At 46.4% G+C, this 26,741-nt stretch overlaps 1 protein-coding gene across 5 annotated transcripts in view; it reads right to left on the bottom strand.

Annotated features, from left to right (window-relative positions):
• The window catches only part of FTSJ1 (FtsJ RNA 2'-O-methyltransferase 1), a 54,829-nt gene extending 47,692 nt beyond the window's left edge, over positions 1-7,137 (bottom strand). For 3 of the 5 annotated variants that reach the window (XM_033923390.1, XM_033923382.1, XM_033923411.1), the window contains exons 1-2: positions 6,886-7,137; positions 4,480-4,549 (exon numbers count right to left, since the gene is read on the bottom strand). In XM_033923390.1, the coding sequence (XP_033779281.1) occupies positions 4,480-4,549; positions 6,886-7,006 (191 nt within the window). In that variant the 5' untranslated portion in view covers positions 7,007-7,137. The remainder of the gene's footprint in view (positions 1-4,479; positions 4,550-6,885) is intronic. The other 2 variants (XM_033923398.1, XM_033923404.1) reach the window with 2 other exon arrangements.
• Positions 7,138-26,741: the final 19,604 nt, after the last annotated feature.

Here is a 26,741-nt window from a genome sequence, read left to right as displayed (position 1 = left end):
AAGATCAATGAAGAACTTAAGATAAGTAACAAAATTAAAATTATAATTGATGACTTTGGAGGACATCATAGCATTTTGGTAAAGGCGACGTCCAAACTTGTCCATAGTTTTCCCTTCCGTTCCAGGAGGAACGGTAGCATAAACTCCGGAAGGATGGGATCTTTATAAGGAGGACTCCACAAGCAGGGATTGATGAGACAACTGCGAATTCTCAAATCCTTTGCAATGCAGAGTTCTATACCTAGAGTCCAATTTGCCTGGAACAGCGAGAATGGTATAAGGAGTCTCCAGGCAGTGTGTGGAAAGTCTGAGACAAAAGCTTGTGAAGAGGAAGCTTAAGTGACTGCAGGAGGTTGAGGGAGATACATGACCTCGAGATATTTCTTAGAGTATTTAGAACCAGCATCTAATTGAAGTTCCAGGTCATCAGCCATCTGGCGAAGAAACGAAGAGAAAGACAGCTGATCCGCCAAGGCCTTGCATCGAGAGGGCCTTGATGACCTCGAGGCGGCCTGGGTAGGAGGTGAAGCCTCGCCGGGGAAATGATCATCAAAAGAATATGGAGACTTGGGACGAGGCAATGGAAGCAGCTGAGTCCTCGAGGTCTAGAAGCGGGGACCTCGATCGAGGAGTTGATGGTCTGGAAGAGCTGGAAGGTGTGGAATGAGGCTTAGATGAAGACAGACGCTCTTTCGAAGAAGAGTTATGCCTAGAGGTATGCCTCGATGAAGACCTCGATCGACGATAAGAGTGGTGCATAGAAGCAGGTCTCGAGGTTCGAGGAGATTTCGCCCTAGAGATCGAAGCAGGCATTGCTACCAGTGAATGGATAGGACTAGAAGCTGTAGATTGAAGCTCGGGAGGTTTGATGGAGGAATCTGGAAGCACTCCCAAAGACTCTGCTCCTTGTATGGAGTGTGAGGATTCCTGTTGAGGCACTCGCAGAGAATCTACTTTTTGCATAGAGTGCATAAATGCCAGACCAGACAGGCTGGATTAGAGAAGACAGGGTCGGCTCAAATTTGGTCAGTAACTGAACAAATTGCTTCTCTAACATGGTCTGGAAAGAAGGCGGCAAGATGGATCCGCGTCTGAAACCGGACCACTTGCTGTAGCTATAGGCTCCAAAGTGGCAGTGGAAATGTGCTTCGACTTAGAAGTTTTGGGAAGCTTGAGGATCACTGTCGGAACTTTCTGCTGAGCTATCTAACCTGAGGGTTCAGGGGAAGATACAGCAGGTTTACTCGAGGTAATAGACATCCTAAACTAGGAAGGTCTGATGAGGCTCGAAGTCTGAGTCGTGGAAGCAGGAGGACCCTCGGTGGAAGGTGGAACCGAGGTCACGCTCGAAGTCGAGGGTGTGACTGAAGAGTCCATCCTGAACAGTTTCTCCACTAAAATACGATGACGTTTAAGGGCTCGAGGTTGAAGAGTAGCACAGTGCTTGCACGACTTCGGATTATGGTCAGGCCCAAGGCACTTGAGGCACCAACGGTGTGGGTCCGTGAGGGAAATTGCACGCTGGCACTGGCTATACTTTTTGAAGCCTGTTGCTGGCCAGGACATAGGAGGGAAGATAGCCACAGTGAAGTCGAAGCCTGCAGACTGCGGCCGAGTGGCCTGCCCCGCCAGTCGAACGGAGAAAAAAATAAAGTCTTTTTAAAAAAAAAAACAAAAAACCTGAAAAGAAAGAAATTAACACAGCGATTCACAAAGAAAAGAAAACACAAACCATGGTGAAAGAAGGCACGAAGTAACAAAGTTAAATGCAGAGTGTCAAAGACCGACTTCTCGGCTCCACAGAAAACTGAGAACTGAGGAGACTCGCCCTGCGCTGGGCGGGAAGGCACTCGCGCATGCACGGTACGGCTGACTTGAAACTTCTACGTTTCTACAAGCAAGCCGGCTTGCAAGGCTGTCCGCATCTGGGCTCCATGGATGACATCACCCATATGTGAGAATAGGCTGCCTGCTTGTCCTGGGACAAAGAGTTTTACTTCATGCAAAATTGTCATTTCTTTAATAAGATATTAACTATTTTTTTCTGAGGCCCTCCAAGTACCTACAAATCCAAAAAGTGGCCCTGCAAAGGGTTTGAGTTTGAGACCACTGCCTTAGACATAGTCCTGCAAAATGCTGGCCTACATTTAAAGTGTCTGTCCAGGAGTGCAGAGCCAATTGTGAATAAGACACTGCTGCATGACTGACAAGCGATCGGTGACAATTTCTTAGAAGACCGCCAATACCTTAGTATTTATAGTGTTTCTTGGTGCACAAGCATTTTTTTTTAAAAATAAGTTTGTTATCCCCCCCCCCCCCACACACACACACACACACTTTTTTTTTTTTTTTAACAGTGTCCTTTAGAGAGTTTTTTAAAGACAATTTTGGTTCAGTTTTACTGATGTGTGTTTTAGGTTGTAAATGGGTTATATACTGGCTCTCTATATTGTATAGCTGAATGGTTTTAAACATTTGTTGATTTTATGAGCATACTGTGTATGACATTTATTGGCTTCACTTTGGGGTCCTTTTACTAAGGCGTGCTAGCTGTTTTAGTTCGTGCTAAACGCCAACATGCCCATAGACTATAATGGACGCGTTAGTGTTTAGCACGCGCTAAAACGGCTAGCGCGCCGTAGTAAAAGGACCCCTTGGTTTCTTTTTATCTTATTCCTTATTTATAGTATTTATTCCACAGTACTGTTAATAAAATGATTTATTTATTTTTGTAGGTTTTCCTTTTTTTATTGGGATTATTTAATTTTTACATGATATAAGATACAATTTAATCTGTCTGTTTTTTTAAATTTTATTTAACTGTTTATACCTTATATAGTTCATTTTATGGTGGAATTTGTGATTCCTCCTGATGCAGGTGGATGTCCACTGAAACACGGCTCTGTCTCGAGTCCTGATCTGATTAAATTTTTACATTGGATTTAAAAAAGACTTGATTTTATTAAACTTTAAACTGTTTGGAAGACATAGGGCCTCTTCTATTAAACTGCGCTAGCACTTTTCTAGCGCAGGGAGCTGCGCTGAATGGCCCGCGCTGCTCCCAATGCTCATAGAGTTCCTATGAGTGTCAGGAGCAGCGCAGGCCATTCAGAGCAGCTCTCTGCACTAAAAACTGCTAGTGCAGTTTAATAGAAGAGGGGGTTAGTGTCAGACCCCTACTCCTTTGCTTCTCTCTTCACTGTGTGATCAGTGCCAGGGCGGAGTCAGGGAACAGCTGGTCATTATATGGCCATGACTATATTTGGTGCCAGGGCTCACATAGGTAACTAGATATATAGGACTACACAAAAGGCTGTCTTATCTTTGCCCAGTTAGTTATGCTGGTGTTGGCACTGAAATTTGTCCAGCATACAAATAACATCCAGGTTCACAACTGATGCAGATATTTACTGCTGGTGCCTGAACATGGCCAGATATTGTTCATATTGAATGTTACATGTAAACTAATCTAATCTAATCCTTGATCTTATATACCGGATCATTCCCCGAAGGGACTCGAACCGGTTAACAAAAGATAATCTCAGGGATTCGAGATGAACAATGGAAGAAGAGAATCAGTAGCCATCAACATATAAAGATTAACTAAGAATTATGTCAATTATCAGTAAGGTATTTCATAAACAAATATGTTTTCAGGGTTTTTCTAAAGCGAGGCAATGAGGCAAGAGTTCTAATATCATTCCAGATCCTCTCCATTATAAAGACCAAAGAATATGAAAAGCTACCTAAAGTTTGAATCCCTTTAATAGAGGGAATTAGTAGCTTGAATTTATGTATATATCTTGCAGAATTGAAACGATGGGAATTAAAAGAGGAAATAATAGGGAAAACCCCCCATATAAACTCTTAAAAATAACACTTGCACATTTAAACTGAACCCTCCAATAGATCGGAAGCCAGTGCAGAGCTTTCAGCAATGGAGTGACATGATCGTATTTATTTTTCCCCAAAATTATTTTGGCTGCCAAATTCTGAAAAAGTTATGGTCTCTTCAAATTACCTTTACTAAACCAATGTAAAGGGAATTGGCATAGTTCAAATAAGCCACTTTGGTTGTACCACAGAAAGGTGGTATTTCAAGAACCTAATATATAAACATAGACAATATCCAGGTTAGACTCAGCTTACAGTGGTTTGGATTTAAAACCACTGTGAGCTGAATATTGGGGGGATAACAATTTAGATGCTGCCTATTAATTCTGAGTACTTAGGAGTATTATTTCATAATATTTCACTGTGTGCAGAAAAGAACGGAGCTTGGCACAGAACCATCTTGTCTTGCTAATATGCATTCTCATTTTCTTCAAGTAGAAAATCTGTCCTTATAAATCTGGGACAAATACCTAACTCAGAAAGGTGATTTATATTACCAGAATCCTTCCTACAACACCCTCCTACTGAAATACATCTTTCTTAGTGGGGGAAGGAAAGAATCTGATTGTGTACAACTACACTCACTTGAGTTTTCGGCTAAGAACTTGACTCCAGCTTCCAGGGGCAGCACAGAGGTCCACAGCCCGTTGTACATCTGGCAAAAGGAAAAAATAAACCCCAAACTGAATCACCTTTGAAACATAGATTCAAGGACCAAGGCTTTCATATCGTTTAAATTTCTTATCATGTATATTCTTTGACTTCCTTTATATACATTTTGATTTTTACTTTTTCCTCTTCCTGATTGTGCTAACCTTACATGTTCCTTTCTGCATTATTACTTTTGTAGTTCTTTCCCTCTTCCAACCTGTACCAGTCCAGTTTTGTACGTCTGTTTAAAATTTGTCCATGTATATTATTGCACCCACCCACCTCCATTAGAATTGTAATCGCTTAGAAATATTTGATAAGAGTGTATTTCAAATTTTAAATAAAACTTTGAAAGCCTAGGAGCTGCAAGCTGACAACAGTGATAAAGGAAGACAGAGATGGCAGCACTGCTTAAGAGTGATCATTATGAACCTCTTTATTGCTGGTGAAAAACTTTAAACCCAGAACTCCAAGCAAAATAATCCAGCAACTTCGAAGCAGACATTGGATAGCTATGGCTAAAAGCTTGCATCTTAGGAGAAAAATCAAGCCCATAAATGGCAGCCCTTCACTTGCTTGACTTTTCCCTCTCCATTTTTCTCCTTACTTCTTCATCTTTTTTTTTTTTTTTTCTATCAGTACGTTGTAGTTCCTTTATTTTTATGTACGCTGCTTTGATTCATGCCCTGAAAGGCAGTATATTAAGGACCTAATCAAACAAATAGAAAAATTGTAAACTGCCACTGTGTGTGTGGCTTCAAGAGAATCACTTCACTATCTCCCTGTGCTTTAGTTTTAATTCCTGACTGTCATTAAATCTGTATTAAAGAATGACATGGGGAAAAATTTATCACTGTTCCAGCCCTGTCCCCATGAGCTCGTCCGTGTCCCTGCCCCATCCCACAAGCTCGGTCCCCGTCCCCCGCGAACTATCAGATCCCATCCGCATAAGCCTCAAATAGTTATAATTTTATATTGAACTTATTTTATTAAAGTATAAAAAGAGACTATTCTGTACAATTGTCATTTTATAAACATAAATAATACTGAGCAAGGATCAACAAAACCCATCTCCTCTCCCTTTCACAAATATCTCCTCCACTATTGTGAAAACTGAACAAACCAAATTACTACAGAATGCTACATAGAAAAATCAAGCTAACAGAATACTTCAGTCACACATGGCAGGAATAATGTTAGGGGAGGGCAACTGCCCCCTGGTCAGAGAGCCCTAAGCCAGCTTGAAGCTAAAGAAGCATAGCCTGGACTTTGCGGTCCCCAGTTATGTCTAATACCAGCTCTCTAGCAAGATACATATTTCAAATCTGAAATATTCTAATCACAAAATATAAAATAAATTTATTTTTTCTACTTTTGTTGTCTAGTAATTGTATTCTTCAAATCACATTGGTCTCAGGCTTTGGGTTCCTTCTTAGAGGTCTGCACAGGAATGGGGATCACGGGAATCCCCCTAACCCACGGGACTCCCATGGGGACCCCCTTCTGGCCCACGGGACTCCCACGGGGACCCCTAGTCAACGGGACTCCCACAGGGATGGAAGGCTTTGGAAGCATGGTTCTTCCATATAATATAATGGACACGTCAGTCTTAGTAAAAGAGGGGGTTTCTAAGTTCATTACCTGAACAGAAAACAAAAAAAGGGTTCCACCAAAGAGATTCCACAAGGAAAACAGCAGCGCAAACACAAAAGAAACTGTGGAATTGATGATCCTGTCAGAAGTAATTGCTGCTTTTTAGGTGGACGGGCGGGGATGGAGATAATTCCTTGCGTGGATGGGTGGGGACGGAGAGGATCCTGGCGGGGATGGGTGGAGATGGAGAGGATCCTGGCGGGGATGGGTGGGATTTCTGTCTATTCCTTCTGTCTTCATGGTGACATGTCTGGCTCCTGAAGGTAAAATAGGAGCAGAAGGAGATGCCGAGTCTGACACAGGTGCAATTTTTTTTTACCACAGGAGCAAGACTTTTCACCACTTCCACTGAGCAGGGAAAGGTCTTGTCCCCTTTCCTGCTGTAAACCAGTTGCAAATGTCCCCATTACTGCGGATTTACTAGGGTAAACGGTCCCTGTGTCATTCTCTGTATATGACCTGCAGTAGTCACCTGACCTCACCTCTGATTCCTAGCTCCTCACTGTCAAGCTGTGTGTGTGATCTTTGGGAAATTCACTTGATTTCGGTAACTATGACCTCTGAAGAGTCAATTTATCTCCCTGTGCCTCAGTCGAAAATAAGTTTATATGTTCTAGATTCCAATTCCAAAGGATACATTAAAAATTAATTTCTGCTACACATGACCAACAAGAGCCCCGCACTTACCCTGGAACAGCTGAAATTCCTCATCCAGTTGCAGCAGTTTGAAGGCACTCCTTGCCCTCCAGCCCTCTTCTTTAGCTAGACGATAGTAAATATCTCGCTTGTCTTTGGAAGAGCGGCCCATTTTCTAGCTCTGTGACGGATTCCAGTGTTCTCCCTAGATGACCGCCGATGCTCCTTCCCGGGCTGACTCGTCGCCGAAAATTGTGTTTGACTCCTGCCTTTTTTTTTTTTTTTTGCCAGCACGCGAATTGAACCCACGCTCCGGGGCTCTAACGTGCGCGTGCCCGCTTCCCTTCTCTTCCCTCCGAAACCGGAAGTTACGTCCCGTAGGGGGAGAGAAGAGAAGGGAAACCGGCACGCGCACGTTAGAGCCCCGGAGGGAAGCTTATCAACTTGCTGCTTTGACTTCCTTCGAGCCTTCCTCGCTGCCGGGTCCTGCTTACTTTCTGTTTCCGCGAAGGCAGGATCCGGCAACGAGGAAGGCCCGAAGCCAGTAAAAGCAGCAAGTTGTAAGCTTCCCTCCGTCGCTGACCTAAGGAAGATAGGTCAGGGATGGGAAGAAAAATGCTGCTGCTGCTCCACCCAGTGGGTGGAGGGGGAAGAGAAATGTTCTGCAGCCATTTTTTTTTTTTGGGGGGGGGGGGCAGGATGGGAAATGTTCCTGCTGCTACACCCAATTATTTTTTTCTGGGAGGAGGGGAAAGAGAAAAGCTGCTGCACCCAATTGGGGGGAGGGGGAAGAGAAATGCTGCTGCACCCAATTTTCTTGTGGGGGAGAGAAATGCTGCTGCACCCAATTGGGGGAAGGAGAAATGTTGCTGCTGCACCCAATTGGGGAGGGGGAAGAGAAGTGCTGCTGCTTCTGCACCCAATTGAGGAGGGGGAAGAGAATTGCTGCTGATGCACCCAATTGGGGAGAGGGGTCGGGGAAGATAAGTGCTGATGCTGCACCCAGTTGGGGGGGAGGGGAAAAGAAATGCTGCTGCTGCACCCAATTGGGGAGAGGGAAGAGAAGTGCTGCTGCTGCACCCAATTGGGGAGAGAGAGGGGAGAAGGAAGACCAGGGAAGGTAGAGGAGAGATAAGCCAAGACCATGGGAGGGAGGGAAAGGAGAGGAGCTACAAGACCATGGAGGGGGGAGAGATGTCAGGGTATATGGGGGAGGGGGAGGAGACAGATGCCAGACTAGGAGGAAGGAAGGAGAGAAAGGAAGAAGAGATGCCAGATAATGGATTGGGAGGGGGAGATGGAAGGAGAGGCGAGAGATGCCAGGGCATGGGGGGAGGGAAGGGAAACTAAGGAGACATAAAATGCCAGACCAGCGGGAAAGAAAGGAGAGGAGGTGCCAGAGAAGGAGGGAGAGGAAGAGAGATACGCCAGGGCATGGGGGGAGAGAAGGGAAGGAGATAGAGATGCCAGACCATGGGGTGGAGTGGGAAGGAAGGAAGGAAGGAAAGGAGAAGAGAGAGATGCCAGAGCATAGGGGAGGGGTGGAGACAAAAAAAAGGAGAGTGGGTGAAACTGAAATGAATCATGTACAAAGGAGAGAAAGGGCACAGGATATACAGTTTATTGAAAGGACATGGGAAGATGCCATATGGAAAAGAGAGGGTGGACACTGGATGGAAAGGGTGGAGAGGGTGGAAGTAGATGGAAGGGGTAGAGAGAGAGAGGACAGATGTTGCATGGAAGGGAGCGAGGACAAACGCTGAAGAGAGTGAAGAGAAGATTAAAGCAGAAACGACAAAAGGTAGAAAAAGGTTTTTTGTTGTTGCTTTACGTAGAATCAAGTAGTACTGTAATTGTATTGATTAAAGTTTATAAATAGGAAATGGAAATAAAGCAATTTTTTTAGGGACTAAACCCCTTTCCTCAGGTCAGGACAGGATACCATAACAGCAGTATGCTGTACTGTCTTGAAGAAAGATTTGGCCTCTGAAAGCTAATTGAAAAATGGATTAGTCCAATAAAATGGTATTTTCCTATTTCTCATTATTTGTTTTATTTCTATTTGTTAATTTGTAAAGTGGTGATTGTTATGTAGCAGTTTTTTCAAATTTACATCTACTGTCTTTATATTTTTCACAGTATTCGGGGAAATGTCACTGTTTCTGTGGTGTTGCATTGTATGCAGAGTCTGGTTTCTTGGTTCAGTTTAACTTTTGTCTACATATTTCTAATTTTAGTTTATGATTATTCCATATTGGGCAAGGGTGTATATGTGTTGAAAAGGTGTATATGTGTATGAAAAGGGTGTATATGTGTATGAAAAGGATATGGTTTTCTGTTAGCATCAACTGTACAGGATCAATTGACTGTGTAGGATCTGGCTTGTTTAGTTTTACAATGCGTGTGTTGGTGTTCTAGTGCTCACTGCAGTGTTTAAGATGCTGCTTTTTCCTAGGTGCACCCTTATTTTTCCCCTCTCTTAACCCTCTGTCAATCGATAGGATTTACAGTATACACTTACGCAGATGATCTACAACTTCTGCATACCCTCGACCCCACCTGCCAAAACGATATTTCAATCATTAATCTCAAATTAGCCAAAATCCATGATTGGCTAAATGACAACATGCTTTCTTTAAGCATCACCAAAACCAGTACAGTGCTCTTTCCATGGAAAGATGGGTTACAATTAATAGCCCCAATTTCCATTAATACTGTTCCTCTTAAATAAACCACTACAATAAAAATACTAGGTATTTTAATTGATAATAAACTTTCATTCCGCCCCCAAATTAGTGCACTGGTTAAAAATTGTTTTTATAAACTAAGAATGATTAGATCTTTAGCTCCTCTCCTTGACGCTAAATCTCTTAATATGTTAATTCACTCGCTCGTAATATCTAAAATAGATTATTGTAATTCACTATTAAAAGGTATATGTCTGGGGTCACGTGATGCAGCCTGTCTGAGCAGTCGCACGACAGGAGAGCTCCTGCCTCACCCACACTAAATCCGCTATAAAGTCGGCCCTTTTGCGTCCATATTACAGCAACGAGTCAGCGGGACGAGATACAAATATCAGCTTTCACGAACTCTGTTTGAAGCGAACGCGGCGGCACGGGGTATGCCCGTTAAATCGGCTAAAGGTACCCGGGATAAGCCCTCTCTTACCCCCTCCAAGATGGCGGTGGAGCAGGCCACATTCACGATTCCCGCCGGTGACTGGATCACTGATATTACGCGCTCGGTCACGGCGGCGCTGGCGGACAGACTCAATAAAATCCAGTCGGCTGTGGATGAGATGCATGAGAAGTTCGACTCCCACAGCCGGCGCCTGACGGAGGTAGAACAGCGGGTGTCCGATCAGGAGGACACGTGCGAGACGCTGTCGGCCCAGGTGGAAGACCTGAAGAAAACGTCCCGGGAGTTGCAGGAGGCCCTGGAGGAGCAGGAGAACAGAAGCCGCCGAAACAATCTGCGGCTGGTCGGGCTCCCGGAGACGGTGGGTGAGCAAGAGCTGTACGCCATATTTAGCACGTGGCTTCCCGAAACCCTGAACCTGACCGGGAGTGCGGAGGCCTTTACATGTGAACGGGCGCACCGCATTGGAAGCCGGCCCCTGGAGGGGGGGAGGGCGAGGACTGCCATAGCCCGCTATACTAACTGGAGGGAAAAGGAGCTCCTTCTCCGGGCCTACAGAAAGGCGGGGGCCCTGGAGTATAAGGGCTCACGAGTGCTCATGTTCAACGACTACTCTGTGAGGGTGGCAGCCCAACGCAAGCTCATGGCACCATCTTGCACAGACCTCCACAACAGGGGAGTTAAATTTGCACTGGTCTATCCAGCGAAACTCAGGGTCTGGCATGAGGGCCGGACCCTCACCCTTAACAACGGCGATGAGGCCAAGGCGTTCCTGGCGACTTTACCCGCCTAAGGTCATCCCGAGCCTGCTGCAGTTGATCTGAGATCCCTCAGCATATAACACCTGCTTTCCAGAGAAGCTGTGCTGGAGTCTCTAAGAACCTGGCTTGCAGAGAGGACGCATACCTGACTAATTTCAGCGGGCACCGTGAGGACACAGGACTCCAAGCGCCGCTGCGGAAGTGGGGCCCTTTCTTTCTTTTACCTCGGAATTGGCTCCCGAGCCCAGGTTGGGGGAGCCGCCTGGGAGATCCGCGCATGGCTGTGAGAGGCCTCGGTGCCTGTGTCCCCATATGGACTCCTGCACACTTTTCGGCTACACTCCATCTTGAGGGACTCTATCTGACCCATTCAGCGCTGGGTATTTTGACCAGATCGGGGCCTCTTGGAGCGGCACGCGGATGCTCTGGAGGGCTCACATATGGACTTGTTGGTATTACCTTTTCTTTGTCCCATGATAATGTTTTTCTTATGTACCAGGACTGTATGATAGGGGAATTATAGGTGGGTGGGGGGGAGGGCTCCGGGCAGGTTGGGGGATAAAGTTATGGGTATGTATGCTGGTGGGGAGGGATCAGCATGGGGGGCTAGGGTGGGGGGAGGAGGGTTGCTGGAGGAATGTGAGGAGGGGTGTGAATGGGAGTGTGTGGTTGAGTCCGGGATGTGTGTACGGGGGGATGTATGGGGGTATGGGGGATGGGACTAGGGGGCACAACGATAACGAGGGCAGCGAAGCTTAGCTGGGAGGCTTCGTCTGGGCCCATCTGCTCTTTCTGCACAGGATCAATTCCTGTCTGGCTGGTGGAGAATGGATGAACTCTCTCACTCTTGGAGGGATGTTTCCCTCAGGGTTACTGTGCAGCATAAAGCTATTCTCTCACTGTTATGGCTGATCTAAGGGTTGTTACCTTTAATGTTGATGGCATCAGGTCCCCAGTAAAGAGATCTCGTATTCTTACTAGCCTGCGTAAATTGAACGCGGATGTGGCTTTCCTGCAAGAGACCCACCTCACTCAGATTGAACATTCTAAATTGCGGAGAAATTGGGTCGGGGATGTTTACTCCTCCACCTCTGGGGGACGACGCCGAGGGGTGGCAATTTTGTTCCACAAGAGGTTGCCCTTTGTTTTGCATAAACAACTGACTGATCGGGAGGGGCGATATGTACTAGTGCTGGGGGAACTCTGGGGTTTAAAACTGTTACTCTGCAATTTGTATGCCCCCAACTCTTACTGTCACAAATTCTTCTCCACAGTTCTCTCTCTAATATCGGCTTACCCGGAATACCAGGTGGTCCTGGGGGGGGATATGAATATCATTGCAGACCCGGGGGTGGACTGCAAACCTCCCAGGGGTAGTTTGAGGGATCATGACAACAAAGGGGTGGGCTTCCTAACACAGCATTTAGGTCTGGTGGACGTCTGGCGGGCATTGCACCCATATGATTCGGATTTTACTTTTTATTCCCATGTCCATAAAGTGTACGCCCGCCTGGATTATATTTTACTAGATCAAAGGTTATTCTCTAGGGCTGCTAAGTCGGAGATAGTGGATTCCACGATTTCGGACCATGCTACTGTGGATCTTACCTTGACCCTTGCGGCTGGCAGTAAGGTCTCCTCTTGGAAAATGGCATTGCACCTGTACCAAGACCAGGAATTCCGGATGTTTCTTAGGGCACGTTGGGCAGACTACCAGGTCACTAACGACACCCCTGACGTTGGACCGATATCCTACTGGTATGCATCCAAGGCAGTTCTGAGGGGGCACGTGATCGCATATACTGCGGCTAAACGCAAGGCCCGGGGAGCAGAGCTCTTGTCCCTCACGAGACAATTGCACGGTTTTCGCAGGGCCCATATTTCTTCCCTCTCGGACAAGGAGAGACAGGAATACAAGACAATACGAGATCGCATTGAGACCTTACTTCGTCAACGAGCGGAGCAGACCCTTGCGTTTCAACGGTATAACATGCACAGATGGGGGGGCAAGACAGGGAAACTTCTGGCAAACCTAGTGAGACCGTATAAGAAACGTCAACTTATTACAGCAATCCGCGATGCTGGGGGCACTCGGCACGAAGGGGAGAGTCAAATTGCTGAACAATTTGTTAGGTATTATGAGACCCTATATGGTAAGCGTCCACTGGATGAGACTGCTCTTAGTGACTTTTTCAGGGGTTTGTCACTGCCGAGCCTGGAGGAGGATCAGGCCGCATCCTTGAGCCTACCTATAACCGAGGCTGAACTCCGTGTCACCATTCGGTCTCTTAAACTGGCCAAGGCGCCGGGCCCGGATGGGTTCGGTCCCGAATACTACCGCATCCTCGAGGATTTGGTGGCACAGCCCCTGAGCGCAATGTATAACGAGGTGGCGAGGACGGGGGGTTCCTTTCCGGATAACATGGCGCACATAGTCCTGCTCCCTAAACCGGGTAAGGACCCGGATTTGGTGGGGTCGTTCCGCCCGATTTCCCTCCTGGATCAGGATATCAAGCTCCTGGCGGCGACTCTGGCGAGGCGTTTGAATGGTATTCTCCCAGATCTTATTCACTCAGACTAGGTTGGGTTTGTGCCGGGCCGCTATGCCTCTATGAATCTGCTGAAGGTATTGGGGGCGATCCATGATAGGGTAGGAAGCGGAGGCCAGGAGGCGGTGGCGGGCCTGGACATGGAGAAAGCATTCGATAGCATTTCTTGGGATTATCTTTTCTGGGTCCTGCGCCGGGGTGGATTTCAGGGCGACTTTCTGGCCTGGGTATCAGCTTTATACCAGAACCCCAGGGCGCGCTTAATGATAAATGGGGGCTTAACTGAGGACTTCGGATTACAGAGAGGTACGAGACAGGGGTGCCCTCTTTCCCCGCTCCTCTTTCTTTTGGCTATCGAACCCCTCGCGGCGAAAATTCGGCAGGATGAGACCATTCAGGGAATTATGGTACGGGGCCAGGAATGTAAAATCAGCTTGTTTGCTGATGACATCTTACTTTATGTGGAGCAGGTCTCCTTGCATTTGCCCAGAGCTCTGGAGGTGATCCGAGCTTTTGGTGCACTGTCGGGCCTACAAGTTAATTGTAGCAAATCGGAATTATTGTTGCTGGCCGGGGGTCGGGTGGAGCCCTGGCATGCGGTGTTACCCATTGCACCCACGACTAAACCGATGAGATATCTTGGAATATACCTTAGCACTGATCTACCTACACTTTACAACGCTAATATCCGTCGACCACTCGAGGCTATTGCAAAACTGTGCCAGGCTTGGCAGGAACTACCGCTGGGGGTACTGGGTCGGGTGGCCTTGGTAAAAATGGTTCTGGTACCAAAACTCTTGTATCCTTTTCAGACCATGCCGCTTTGGCTCACCAGAAGGGACGAACTTGTTTTCAAATCAACTATCTCCCGTTTCATATGGAGATCTCGCACTCCTCGAATAGCAATGTCCAAACTCATCTTGGATAAATCTCTGGGGGGACTCAATGTCCCGGATATCCGGCTTTATAACGTTGCTTCTCTTCTCCGATGGATTCACGAGGGCTACACAGAGTGCCCGCGCTATTCCCCCCAGGGATGGATGGCGGGCTGGAGTGCCCCTTTCCAATTTCTGAATCTAATACATCGACAAGAAGATCCTGGGAGGCGATACACCACTTGTTTCCGTTATCTGCGCCCGCTACGGCTGGCGTGGCGATGGTGGAGGCGTAGACAGCAACTGCCCTCGGACATATCTCCTTTCATGCGTATAGAGGGTAACCCCAGGTTTCCACCGGGCAGGGGTAGATCGGTATTTCAGCACTGGGCGGCCCAGGGATGTCTGATGATGGAAAACCTACTTGATTTGTCTCCTACTGGGTTCCCATCCTTTCAGCAGATACGGGACGTGTGGGGCCTCCCTTCATGCTATTTGTTCTCTTACTTTCAAGTACGTCACTACTGGGAGACGGAACGTAGAGGAGATGCTGGGGCCTGGGACAAGGGGCCTCTGGATATCCTTTTTTCGGCCACCCAGCCTGCAACAAACTCCCTTGCGCACTGGTACCGCATTCTTAAGTCCTCTCTCGCTATATCGATACTTACCCCAGTGCGCACTTCCTGGGCGCGGGATTTGGGGCAGGATATTTCAGAATCGCAATTCGCGACCTGCTTTGCTACTTTATACTCCCACACTAAATCTGCAGATTTCCAAGAACTCCAGTATAAGATCCTTCACCGGGCTTATTTCACGGCGCAGAGGGGAGCACGCATGGGACTCTGGGAGAGCGGTTTCTGTATTAAGTGCAAGAGTAGCGCAGGTACCTATATTCATTCCTTTTTGGAGTGCCCTCGGCTGGGTGTGTGGCGGGAAGCTCTCCCCTTACTGGAACAAGCAGTGCAACGTACTGTAGAATGGGACTATGGGTTCATACTCCTGGGTCTGCAGACCTCCCTCCAGGATCAGGGTTTCACCACACCCCAATGCAGATTCTTTTATAACGCTATTCTAGTAGTGAAGAAATTGATATTGACTTATTGGATGTCTGAGGAGGCCCCTCCGATACAACACTGGAGGAGTCGACTCCGGGAGGTGGCTCAATTTGAAATTCGATCCTATGCTAGAACACCGAGCGTGCTTAAGCAGCACTATGTTGGCTTATGGGAGAGACTGCGGGACCTGGTGCCGTCGTGTGCACGGGAGGGGGAGCGGGGGTCTTCTTAGATCAGAATCTCTTCTATGCCTCCTTGACTAGTACCCTGCTGCGCATTCTAACTGTTTTTCTTTTTACATTTTCTTTCCTATTACACTCTGGTGCCTCTGGGACGGGGGGGGGAAGGGGAGGGAGGGAGATGCTCGGGGATTTGAGTGAAAGGTATGTATGGGACGGATGTTGTAGTGTGCGATTGGTATTCTGAGTTCTGTGTGGTGTCTGGGGGTTATCAATGTGGTACAAAAGCAAAAAGAGGTGGGAGATCACTGTTCCAGATGGGCAGCTTCACCTTGCAGCCATACTTAACTGCGTCTGCCCCCGTTGCTCTCATTGTTTTTATTCTATTTCTGTATATTATACATGTGTGGGGGACACCGGGGGGTAGTATCGTTATTGTTCCTGCTTTTCATATGTAATGGCCTGATTTTTGCCCTTTTGATGATTACTGTTGTGCCCAGTTGGGCGGTGTATTTTTCACTGTTAATAAAAATACGTTTAAAAAAAAAAAAAAAGGTATATGTCTAAAAGATATAAAACGTCTCCAACTCATTCAAAATACGGCCATAAAAATTATAACGGGTTCAAAGAAATTTGATCATGTCACTCTGCTATTACAAAAAGCACATTGGTTGCCCGTTTTACACAGAATAACATACAAAATCGCCCTCTTGACTTTTAAAACGCTACAAACAAACTCCCCGGCATTTATGGACAGACTCTTGATCCCTTATGATCCCCCTAGAGCAGTGGTCTCAAACTTGTGGCCCGCCAGGTACTATTTTGAGGCCCTCGGTATGTTTATCACAATCACAAAAGTAAAATAAAACAGTTTCTTGATCATATGTCTCTTTAGCTATAAATTACAATATTATTATTAAGACTTAGCCAAAAGGAAAGATTTATAAACTATAAAGCACAGTTACTTACCGTAACAGGTGTTATCCAGGGACAGCAGGCAGATATTCTTGACTGATGGGTGACGGCACCGACGGAGCCCCGGTACGGACAATTTTAGAGTGATTGCACTCTAAGAACTTGGAAAGTTCTGGTAGGCCGCACCGCGCACGCGCGAGTGCCTTCCCGCCCGACAGAGGCGCGCGGTCCCCAGTTATGATAAGCCAGCTAAGAAGCCAACCCGGGGAGGTGGGAGGGACGCAAGAATATCTGCCTGCTGTCCCTGGATAACACCTGTTACGGTAAGTAACTGTGCTTTATCCCAGGACAAGCAGGCAGCATATTCTTGACTGATGGGTGACCTCCAAGCTAACAAAAAGAGGGATGGTGGGAAGGTTGGCCATTAGGAAAACAAATTTTGCAAAACAGATTGGCCGAAGTGTCCATCCCGTCTGGAGAATGCATCCAGACAATAATGAGATGTAAAAGTATGAACTGAGGACCAAGTAGCAGCCTTGCAGATTTCCTCAATAGGAGTGGAACGGAGGAAAGCCACAGATGCTGCCATTGTTCGGACTCTATGGGCCGTGACAGAACCTTCCAGTGTCAGTCCGGTCTGAGCATAACAGAATGAAATGCACGCTGCCAGCCAATTAGACAACGTACGTTTAGAAACAGGACGTCCCAATTTGTTCGGATCAAAGGACAGAAAGAGTTGGGGAACTGATCTGTGGGGTTTCGTACGCTCTAGATAGTAAGCTAGAGCCCTCTTACAATCCAAAGTATGTAGAGCCTGTTCCCCAGAATGAGAATGAGGTTTCGGAAAGAAGACAGGGAGAACAATGGATTGGTTGAGATGGAATTCAGAGACAACCTTAGGGAGAAACTTTGGATGTGTACGCAGAACCACCTTGTCATGATGAAAGACTGTAAAAGGTGGATCTGCGACTAGTGCATGTAGCTCACTGACCCTCCTGGCAGAGGTAAGGGCAATAAGGAAAAGTACCTTCCAAGTGAGAAACTTGAAAGGAGAGGTAGCCAAAGGTTCAAATGGAGGCTTCATTAAGGCGGAAAGAACCACATTAAGATCCTAGATAACAGGAGGGGCTTTAAGAGGTGGTTCCACATTGAAAAGACCCCGCATGAACCTGGACACCAGGGGATGAGCTGAGAGAAGTTTTCCATGGACCGGCTCATGAAAAGTAGCAATGGCACTGAGATGGACTCTGATGGAAGAAGACTTAAGGCCAGAGTCAGACAAAGAAAGCAAATAATCCAACAACGTCTCCACTGCCAGGGAAGTGGGATCAAAATGATGAAGAAGACACCAGGCAGAAAATCTTGTCCACTTCTGATGGTAACATTGCAGAGTGGCTGGTTTCCTGGAGGCATCTAGAATGGAACGAACAGGCTGAGACAAAAGAGTATCATGAGAGGTCAGCCCGAGAGATACCAAGCTGTCAGGTGCAGAGACTGGAGGTTGGGATGTAGAAGGGTCTCCTGATGCTGTGTAAGCAGAGAAGGAAACAGAGTAAGAAGAAAAGGTTCCCTGGAACTGAGTTGAAGTAGAAGGGAGAACCAATGTTGCCTGGGCCACCTCGGAGCAATCAGAATCATGGTGGCTCGTTCCCTCTTGAGCTTGAACAAGGTTCTCAACATGAGAGGCAGAGGAGGGAAAGCGTACAGGAACAGATTGGACCAGTCGAGGAGAAATGCATCCGCTGCCAGACGGTGAGGAGAGTAGAGTCTGGAGCAGAATAGAGGCAGCTGGTGATTGTGAGGAGCTGCAAAGAGGTCTATCTGAGGAGTGCCCCATTGAGCGAAGATAGACTGTAGAGTGAAAGGATCGAGTGTCCATTCGTGAGGCTGGAGAATTCTGCTGAGCTTGTCCGCTAAGGAGTTCTTTTCTCCCTGAATGTAGATAGCTTTCAGGAAGAGATGGTGAGTTATGGCCCAAGTCCAGATCTTCTGGGCTTCCTGGCACAAGAGGCGAGAGCCTGTCCCACCTTGCTTGTTGATGTAGTACATCGCCACTTGATTGTCTGTGCACAGCAGGAGGACCTGAGGAAAGAGAAGATGTTGGAAGGCCTTGAGGGCATAAAACATCGCTCTGAGTTCCAGGAAATTGATGTGATGCTTCTTTTCCTGGGCTGTCCAAAGACCTTGAGTCTGGAACTCGTTCAAATGAGCTCCCCATACATAAGGAGAGGCGTCGGTGGTGATAACTAGTTGATGAGGAGGTAGATGGAACAGAAGACCTCTGGATAGATTTGAGGATACCAACCACCATTGTAGAGACTGACGAAGAGATGATGTCACAGATATGTGTCGTGAGCAAGGACCCATCGCTTGGGACCACTGAGTAGCAAGGGTCCATTGAGGAGTGCGCAGGTGAAGACGTGCGAGGGGTGTGACATGGACTGTGGATGCCATGTGACCCAAGAGTATCATCATTTGTTTGGCCGAGATGGAATGTTGTGGAAGCACCTGCTGACATAGAGACTGAAGAGTCTGAAGACGGTTGGATGGTAGGAATGCTCTCATGAGGAGTGTGTCCAGTATCGCTCCAATAAATTGAAGACTTTGAGTGGGGATGAGATGAGACTTGGGTAGATTGATCTCGAATCCCAGTATTTGTAGAAACAGGATGGTTTGGTTGGTGGCCAGGAGTACTGCTTGAGCGGATGTGGCCTTGATTAACCAGTCGTCCAGGTAAGGGAATACCTGAAGGTGGTGAGAGCGTAGAAATGCAGCTACCACAATAAGACATTTGGTGAACAACCTTGGAGAGGAAGCAAGACCGAAGGGCAGCACCTTGTATTGGTAATGACAATGATTGATCATGAAGCGGAGGTACCGTCTGGAGGTTATATTGATCGGTATGTGAGTGTATGCTTCTTTGAGATCGAGGGAGCATAGCCAGTCGTCTTGATTGAGAAGAGGATAAAGAATGGCTAGAGAAAGCATCTTGAATTTTTCCTTTACCAGATGTTTGTTGAGATCGCGAAGATCTAGGATTGGTCTGAGATCTCCCGTTTTTTTGGGAACTAGAAAATAACGGGAGTAGAATCCCTGCCCCTTTTGATCTAGAGGAACTTCTTCTATAGCGTTCAGAAGGAGGAGGGATTGAACTTCTTGAATAAGGAGGGCAGATTGAGGACTGTTCAAAGCAGACTCTTTTGGCAGGTTTTGAGGCGGAAGAGTCTGAAAGTTGAGAGAGTAGCCGTGGCGGATGATGTTGAGGACCCATTGGTCCGAAGTGATAACTTCCCACCGGCTGAGGAACAGAGAAAGACGACCTCCTATAGGTTGAGGCAGGAGAGCAGATATAGGAGTACTGGCTATACTTTGGAGAATGAAGTCAAAAGGGCTGTGTCTTCTGCTGTGGAGGTGGCTTCACAGGTTGCTGCTGTTGCTGTTGTCTAGGAGGCTGACGTTGTTGCTGCCGTTGACGCCTGGGTTGCTGAGCAGCTGTTGGTAATGGTCGAGCTGTGAAGCGGCGTTGATAGGCCGATTGCTGCCTAAAAGGCCTTGCTGGAGGAGGCTTTTTCTTATTTTTAAGCAGGGTATCCCAGCGTGTCTCATGAGCAGAGAGCTTTTGCGTGGTCGAGTCCATGGATTCCCCAAAGAGCTCATCCCCTAGGCACGGGGCGTTGGCTAACCGATCTTGATGGTTAACATCAAGTTCGGATACCCGAAGCCAGGCCAGGCGACGCATTGCCACAGACATTGCTGTCGCTCTGGATGTAAGTTCGAAGGTGTCGTAAATGGACCTAACCATGAACTTACGCAGTTGAAATAGAGACGACAAGCAATGGTGAAAGGATTGTTGTTTACGTTGAGGAAGGTACTTCTCAAATGAAGCCATGGTGGTAAGGAGATGTTTAAGATAGAAAGAAAAATGAAAAGCATAATTACCAGCTCTGTTTGCCAACATTGCATTTTGGTAGAGCCTCTTACCAAATTTATCCATGGCTTTACTCTCTCTGCCAGGAGGTACAGAAGCATATACACTGGCTCCTGAAGATTTTTTAAGGGTGGATTCGACAAGTAAAGACTCGTGTGGAAGTTGAGGCTTGTCGAACCCAGGAATGGGAATTACTTTATATAAAGAGTCTAATTTACGTGGGGCCCCTGGAACCGTTAAGGGAGTCTCTAAATTCTTGTAGAAAGTCTCCCTCAAGATGTCGTGAAGAGGGAGCTTCAAAAATTCCTTTGGAGGTTGGTCAAAGTCAAGGGCATCCAAAAAAGCTTTAGACTTTTTGGACTCAGCCTCCAAAGGAATAGACAAAGAGTCACACATATCTTTTAGAAAACTCGAGAAAGATGAAGTGTCATGCCTAGAGGACGGGTCAGGTACAGCAGAATCATCCTCATCTGAGGAACATTCACCTTCAGAGAGAAAGGGTTCCTCTGAATCTCCCCACAGATCAGGATCCCTGACATGGGAAGTACGGTCCCGAGACTCTGGAGTAGATGGTTCTATGTGTCGGGTTTTGCGCACCGACTTACCCGACCTCATCGATACTGAGCCAGGAGATGTAATCGGTGGCACCGGTGCCGAAGTCTGCACCGACTGATGTTGAGCTCTCGGCTCCGGTGCGAGGACTGGCATCGATACCGATGAGGTCGAGTGAAGCGGTACCGAAACAGTGGATGCAGACAGCACAGGCTGTTCCACAATCGGTACCGGTGGCTCAGTGCGGACCGGCACCGGAAGGTTCAGTGCCAGAATAGCTGGAAGGACCTGTTGTAATTGCTCCTTGAGCTGCACTTGAAGGATGGCCGCAATACGGTCATCAAGGGATGGCACCGGTACCGCCTTTTTCTTCTGCGGTACCTGCGGTGCCGCTCGACGCCCCGGAGATGAGGAGCCCGATGTCGAGGGACTCACCTCAATAGGGGCGGAGCGCTTCCGCTGGCGCCTCACAGTCGGCAGGATTGGGCTCACTGCACTCGAGACCGGAGGACGCTCAAGCGGGGAAGGCTTCTTAGCCGGCTTACCTGAATGCTGGGACGCCGGTGCGGTGTTGCGTGGCGTCGAAGAAGAGGGTGCCGACTGAACTGGTGCCGAAGCCGGAGTCGATGCAACGGGGTCGGACATCTCGGCACCGAACAGTAATCGCTGTTGTATTTGGCGATATTTCAAGGTTCGTTTTTTAAGTGTGGCACAGCGGGTGCAGGTGGAGGCCTGATGCTCAGGACCCAAACACTGTAGGCACCAGTTGTGTGGGTCCATGAGAGATATAGGCCGAGCACACCGCTGGCACTTTTTAAACCCTGGCTGAGGGGGCATGAAAGTAAAAACGGCTTCAGCCAAATCGAAGGCCGAGGCCTCGATGGTGGCAGAAGGCCCCGCCGGGGAAAAACCAAATTTGACGAAAAAAAATGAAAAGTTTTTTTTTTTTTAAACTAAAGAAAAGGAAAAAGGCAAAGAGCCAAAAAGGTTTACGCGAGCAGGAAGGCAAGTCAGAAAAAATTTTCAACAGCCGTTGAAAAACGCGTCTTCTTAGCTCCGCGGAAACTAAGAAACTGGGGACCGCGGGCCTCTGTCGGGCGGGAAGGCACTCGCGCGTGCGCAGTGCGGCCTACCAGAACTTTCCAAGTTCTTAGAGTGCAATCACTCTAAAATTGTCCGTACCGGGGCTCCGTAGGTGCCGTCACCCATCAGTCAAGAATATGCTGCCTGCTTGTCCTGGGATAAAGAGTTTTACCTCATGCAAAATTGTCATTTCTTTAATAAGACATTAACTATTTTTTTCCGAGGCCCTCCAGTACCTACAAATCCAAAATGTGGCCCTGCAAAGGGTTTGAGTTTGAGACCACTGCCCTAGAGCCTTAAGATCAGCATCTCAGCATACCCTCAACATCCCATCTCTGAAGATAATTGGCATTCGTCGCTCCCTTATTTTTTCAGTAACTGCCCCTTTGACCTGGAACTCTCTTCCTTTATAGCTAAGAGCAGAAAGTAATTTGCAGAAATTTAAGAGTGGTTTAAAGTGTTTTCTCTTCAAGGATGCATATAATTGCTAATGAGTTATCTACCTACCTTAATAAATCCAAATGTTTCTTATTTTCAGGCCACTAATTTTCTAATCATTTTCATGATTTTAATTCCCTTCCCCTATTGTATTTTCCTTTTATATATTCTTTTCACAAAATTGTATTTCTGCCCCTTTTCCTATTGTTTCAAAGATTAGTGTTTGTCTGTTTAGTCCTGGTTTGTCCAATAATTTAATACATATATGTTTTATATTGCAGATACGTATGTCTTTCTGTAATTTTTAAATTTTGTTCAACGCTTTGTACTGCTGGATAGGCGTTTAATCAAATATTTTAAATAAAGATAAAGATGTCAATCAATCACAACTTTTCGGCTTCTCCTCCTCCCTGGTCTTTGTTGCTTTCTTCGGTTCTTCCTTTTGCAGGTGAGCATGAAGGTGTCATTCTGATGCGCTCCAGGACTGGCTGTACCTGCTTCGAGAGGAGCAGAATTTGTCTGTTGCTGGCAGGTGCATACTTCCAGGACCTGTTCAACCAGCCTGTTGAATATTTGAAGGTCATGGTTCCGGGCCCTCAGCATTTGCTTACTTCCTTGACTCAGTCAGAAGCTTGAGTGCAGGCTGTTAGGCTGAAGTAAAAACCCTATTTGAAGGGTTAGCACCAGTCAAAGAAATCAAATACTATTCCCACGAATACTCTTCTCCCTGGTTTACCGACAACTTGCGAACCAAGAAAAGAGAAGTAAGGAAAGTGGAAAGGAAACGGTACAAATCCAGATTTAACAATGACAGGTCCAAATGGAAGGAACTGCATGAAGAATATAAAAAAGCCACCCTAGAGGCTAAAAAGATATACTACTTCCCAACAACTATTAAAGACCCCCCAGTCTTTTAACCTAACAAAAAAAGATACTCACAATGTCACAAAGAGACAACCGATGCCTTAATACCAAACTCAACAGCGAAACACTCTCAGACTACTTCGCTGACAAAATAGACAAAATATGGTCTCACCTCGAATCTGCCATGCTACAGACATCATCCCCACTTGACTCAGACAAGATAATTAAAACAACAGCTGGGAACCTAGCTCACTTCGAGGCTGTCTCCCATGATGACATCACCAAAATACTAGACCCCTGTCCATCACACCTCCTAGTGGTTGTGTAGACTCCATCCCTCTCATCAACACCTCTCTACAAACAGACTTAGTGCCTGTAAACTGGAAGTCAGTGGTCATCAGACCAATCTTGAAAAAAACTATACTTGACCCTAACGTGCCCAGCAACTTTAAACCTGTCTCCAACCTACTCTTCGTCTCCAAGATCCTGGAAAAAAACAGTACTAAATCAATTACATTCCTTCATTGACAAAGAGCTCTATCCATTTTCCAATTTGGATTCAGGAAATTCCACAGTACTGAAACTGTTCTTCTCGACAATCGACAACTGCTTGAAACTCATGGATAAGGACAATGATGTCCTATTTGTGCTGCTGGTCTAGTAAGTTCCCAGTAACCTCAGGCGTTCATTATTTATTTATGTATTCATTCATTCAATTTTCTATACCATTCTCCTAAGGGAGCTCAGAACGGTTTACATGAATTTATTCTCGTACTCAAGCATTTCTCTCTCTCTCTCTGTCAAGTTTCAAGTTTATTCATATTATTTGATTGAACGCTTTTCCAAATTACAAAGCGTTGTACAAAAAATAAAAATATGATTTTAGAGAAATCACATACATAATACATTAATCAGACCTACATGGGTAATTGCTTTTTAAAACCACGGGAAACAATAGGAAAGAGGGGAGGAAATACAATTTTTGAAGAAAAAGTACATATAAGGGAAGTACATTAGGAGGGTAGAAGAAGAGGATTGCTGGCAGAAGTGGGGTTGAATAAGAGAGCTATTGGAAATCTTGTTTTGGAGATGGCAGAAATCGTTATATTTTCAGTTAAAGGCTTCTTTAAAAAGAAGGCACTTTAAGCTACTCTTAAATTTGTGCAAATCTTGTTTGAGTCTTATATATAAAGGAAGAGAATTCCAAGTCATCGGAGCTGTTACAGAAAAGATAGAAGCACGGCGTGTTCCGATAATTTTCAAGGAAGGAACGTTAAGGGTAAATTGTGAAGATGATCTAAGAACTCTCGATGAGTTATGCGGAATCAGTAGCCAGAATGGACAATGTTCAAGTGGATTACTTCAGCAGGCAGACATTAGATCCAAGAGAGTGGACCTTGTCTCTGCAAGCATTCATGCCATTGTGAGCAGATGGGGTCTCTCGATGTTTGGCTTCATGGCAACTGCGAAAAACAAGAAGGCAAATCAGTTCTTTAGTCGAAGATGCAAACCCAGAAGTGCAGATCTAGACGTGCTGGTTCAACCATGGCCAGAGACAGGGCTGCTGTACGTTTCCCTCTTGGCCCATGATAGGCCGGGTGATCCATATAGAACCAGTGGTTCTCATAGCATCAAATTAGACCGGGCACCCATGGTATGCAGATCTTGTACGCCTACAAAAGGAGCAAAATCTCAGACTACATGTGCATGCCGACTTGCTTTCGCAGGGGCCTATTATCCTAGCAGCTTTGGTCTTACGGCATGGCTCTTGAGCACACAGTGCTAGTCCACAAAGTTTACTCGGAAGTAGTCATTCCTATTCTGCTTAAAGCCAAAAAAGCCAACATTGTTTCAACATATGCTAAAGCACTGGAGATGTTTCAATGCTGGTGCAGCAAAAAAGAGATCCAGGAAATGCCCCCTGGCATTCCTGTAGGATGGCCTTGACAAGGGAATGGCAGCAGTATCTCATAGAGTTCAAATACTGGTATCTCTTAGAGTTTAACAGATGAAAGCTTCGCTAGCAGCCCATCTGGACATAGGTTCAGGAAGGGTGCACTGAGACTATGGCCTCCAGAGTCTGTTATAGGGGAAAACACCCTCCAGGGATTCAAGGCAAAGTTAGGCAAGTTCCTGCTGAACCAGAACGTATGCAGGTAAGGCTGGTCTCAGGGCACTGGTCTTTGACCGCGTGAGCGGACTGCTGGGCACAATAGACCACTGGTCCGACCCAGCAGTGGCAATTCTTATGTTCTGATGTTCACCGTTTCAATCCTGAAATCTTAATGGGTCTCGACAGAGCCCTGTATGAACCTTTACAGGAAGTGTCCTTCATGGATCTGATAGTTAAAGCAGTCTTCTTGGTGGCGATTACTTCAGTCAGGAGAATTTCAGAATTGCAGGCCCTGTCGTTCAGAGCAGTGTTTCTCAACCTTTTCAAGCCAAGTACTCCCTAAGCCTAACAAATACCAACCCACCCAAACTCCATCCCCATAATAATAATACTAATTGTAATGCAATTTCTTCCTTTCATTTTTCATATACACACAATATAATCTTATTAATACATAATGGTAACCACAAAATTAAAAAAAACCCACAAAGCACACTACACAGAGAAATGTTAATTATCATTTATATTCGGGGGGGGGGTTTCAAAGATGTCAAGGCAGATGACTTTAAAATATGCAATTTCACCTCAGTAACAACTATAGAAAAATAGACAAATATAGTGGAAAATATAGATAGCAGATATAAATTCTCAAAACTGACACTAAATTTTGATCACTAAATGGAAAATAAAATCATTTTTCCTACCTTTGTTGTCTGGTGATTTTATGAGTCTCTGGTTGCATTTCCTTCTGACTGTGCATCCAATATTTCTTTATTTCTTTCTGCCTTCTGCATGCATCCTCTCCTCCAGACCTCATTTCATTCCCCAACCAACATCTCTCTCTGTCCCTCCAGGAGTCCAACTTTTCTTCCTCTCTCATCCCCCAGATCATGTGCAGCATTTTTCACCACTGCCCACCAGCCTCATGCCGCCTATTTCTTCTTCTATCACCCCTCTCCAACATCATGCCACATCTCTCCCTCCATCACTATGCCCAACATTCCTCACCTTGCATCCTCTTCAATCTATCTCTCTGTTCCCTCTCCACCACCATAACTAACATTTCTCCCTCTCATCCTTCTATTCCCCATGCATCTCTATCTCACTCCTCTCTATGCCCAAATTTCCTTTTCCTTTCCCCATGTGCACCATCTCTTTTCCTCTCACACACTCAGACCCAACAATTGTCCCTTTCTATTCCCTCCCTCCTTTCTCTGTCCCAAGTTAGTGCCCCCTTCCTCCCTCCCTTGTGTAAAATGGCCCCATTTACTGTTTTTCCTATTAATGCCCTCTCTCCTTCCTTCTGTCCTATTAATGCTCCCTCCCTTCTGTGTCCTGAGTTCATGCCCCTTCCCCCTCATTGCCTTCCAGCCTTTCTCCTACCCTCCCGCTCCCGAAGCCGACCCGTGCCGAAGCCTGCCCCCAAGTTGACCTACCCACCGATTCCTCCCCCC

This window comes from Geotrypetes seraphini, chromosome 1 (genome assembly GCF_902459505.1).
Source record: "Geotrypetes seraphini chromosome 1, aGeoSer1.1, whole genome shotgun sequence".
NCBI lineage: Eukaryota > Metazoa > Chordata > Amphibia > Gymnophiona > Dermophiidae > Geotrypetes > Geotrypetes seraphini.
Note: the sequence above shows the minus strand (reverse complement) of the source record. Positions and strands in the feature narration are given on the sequence as shown.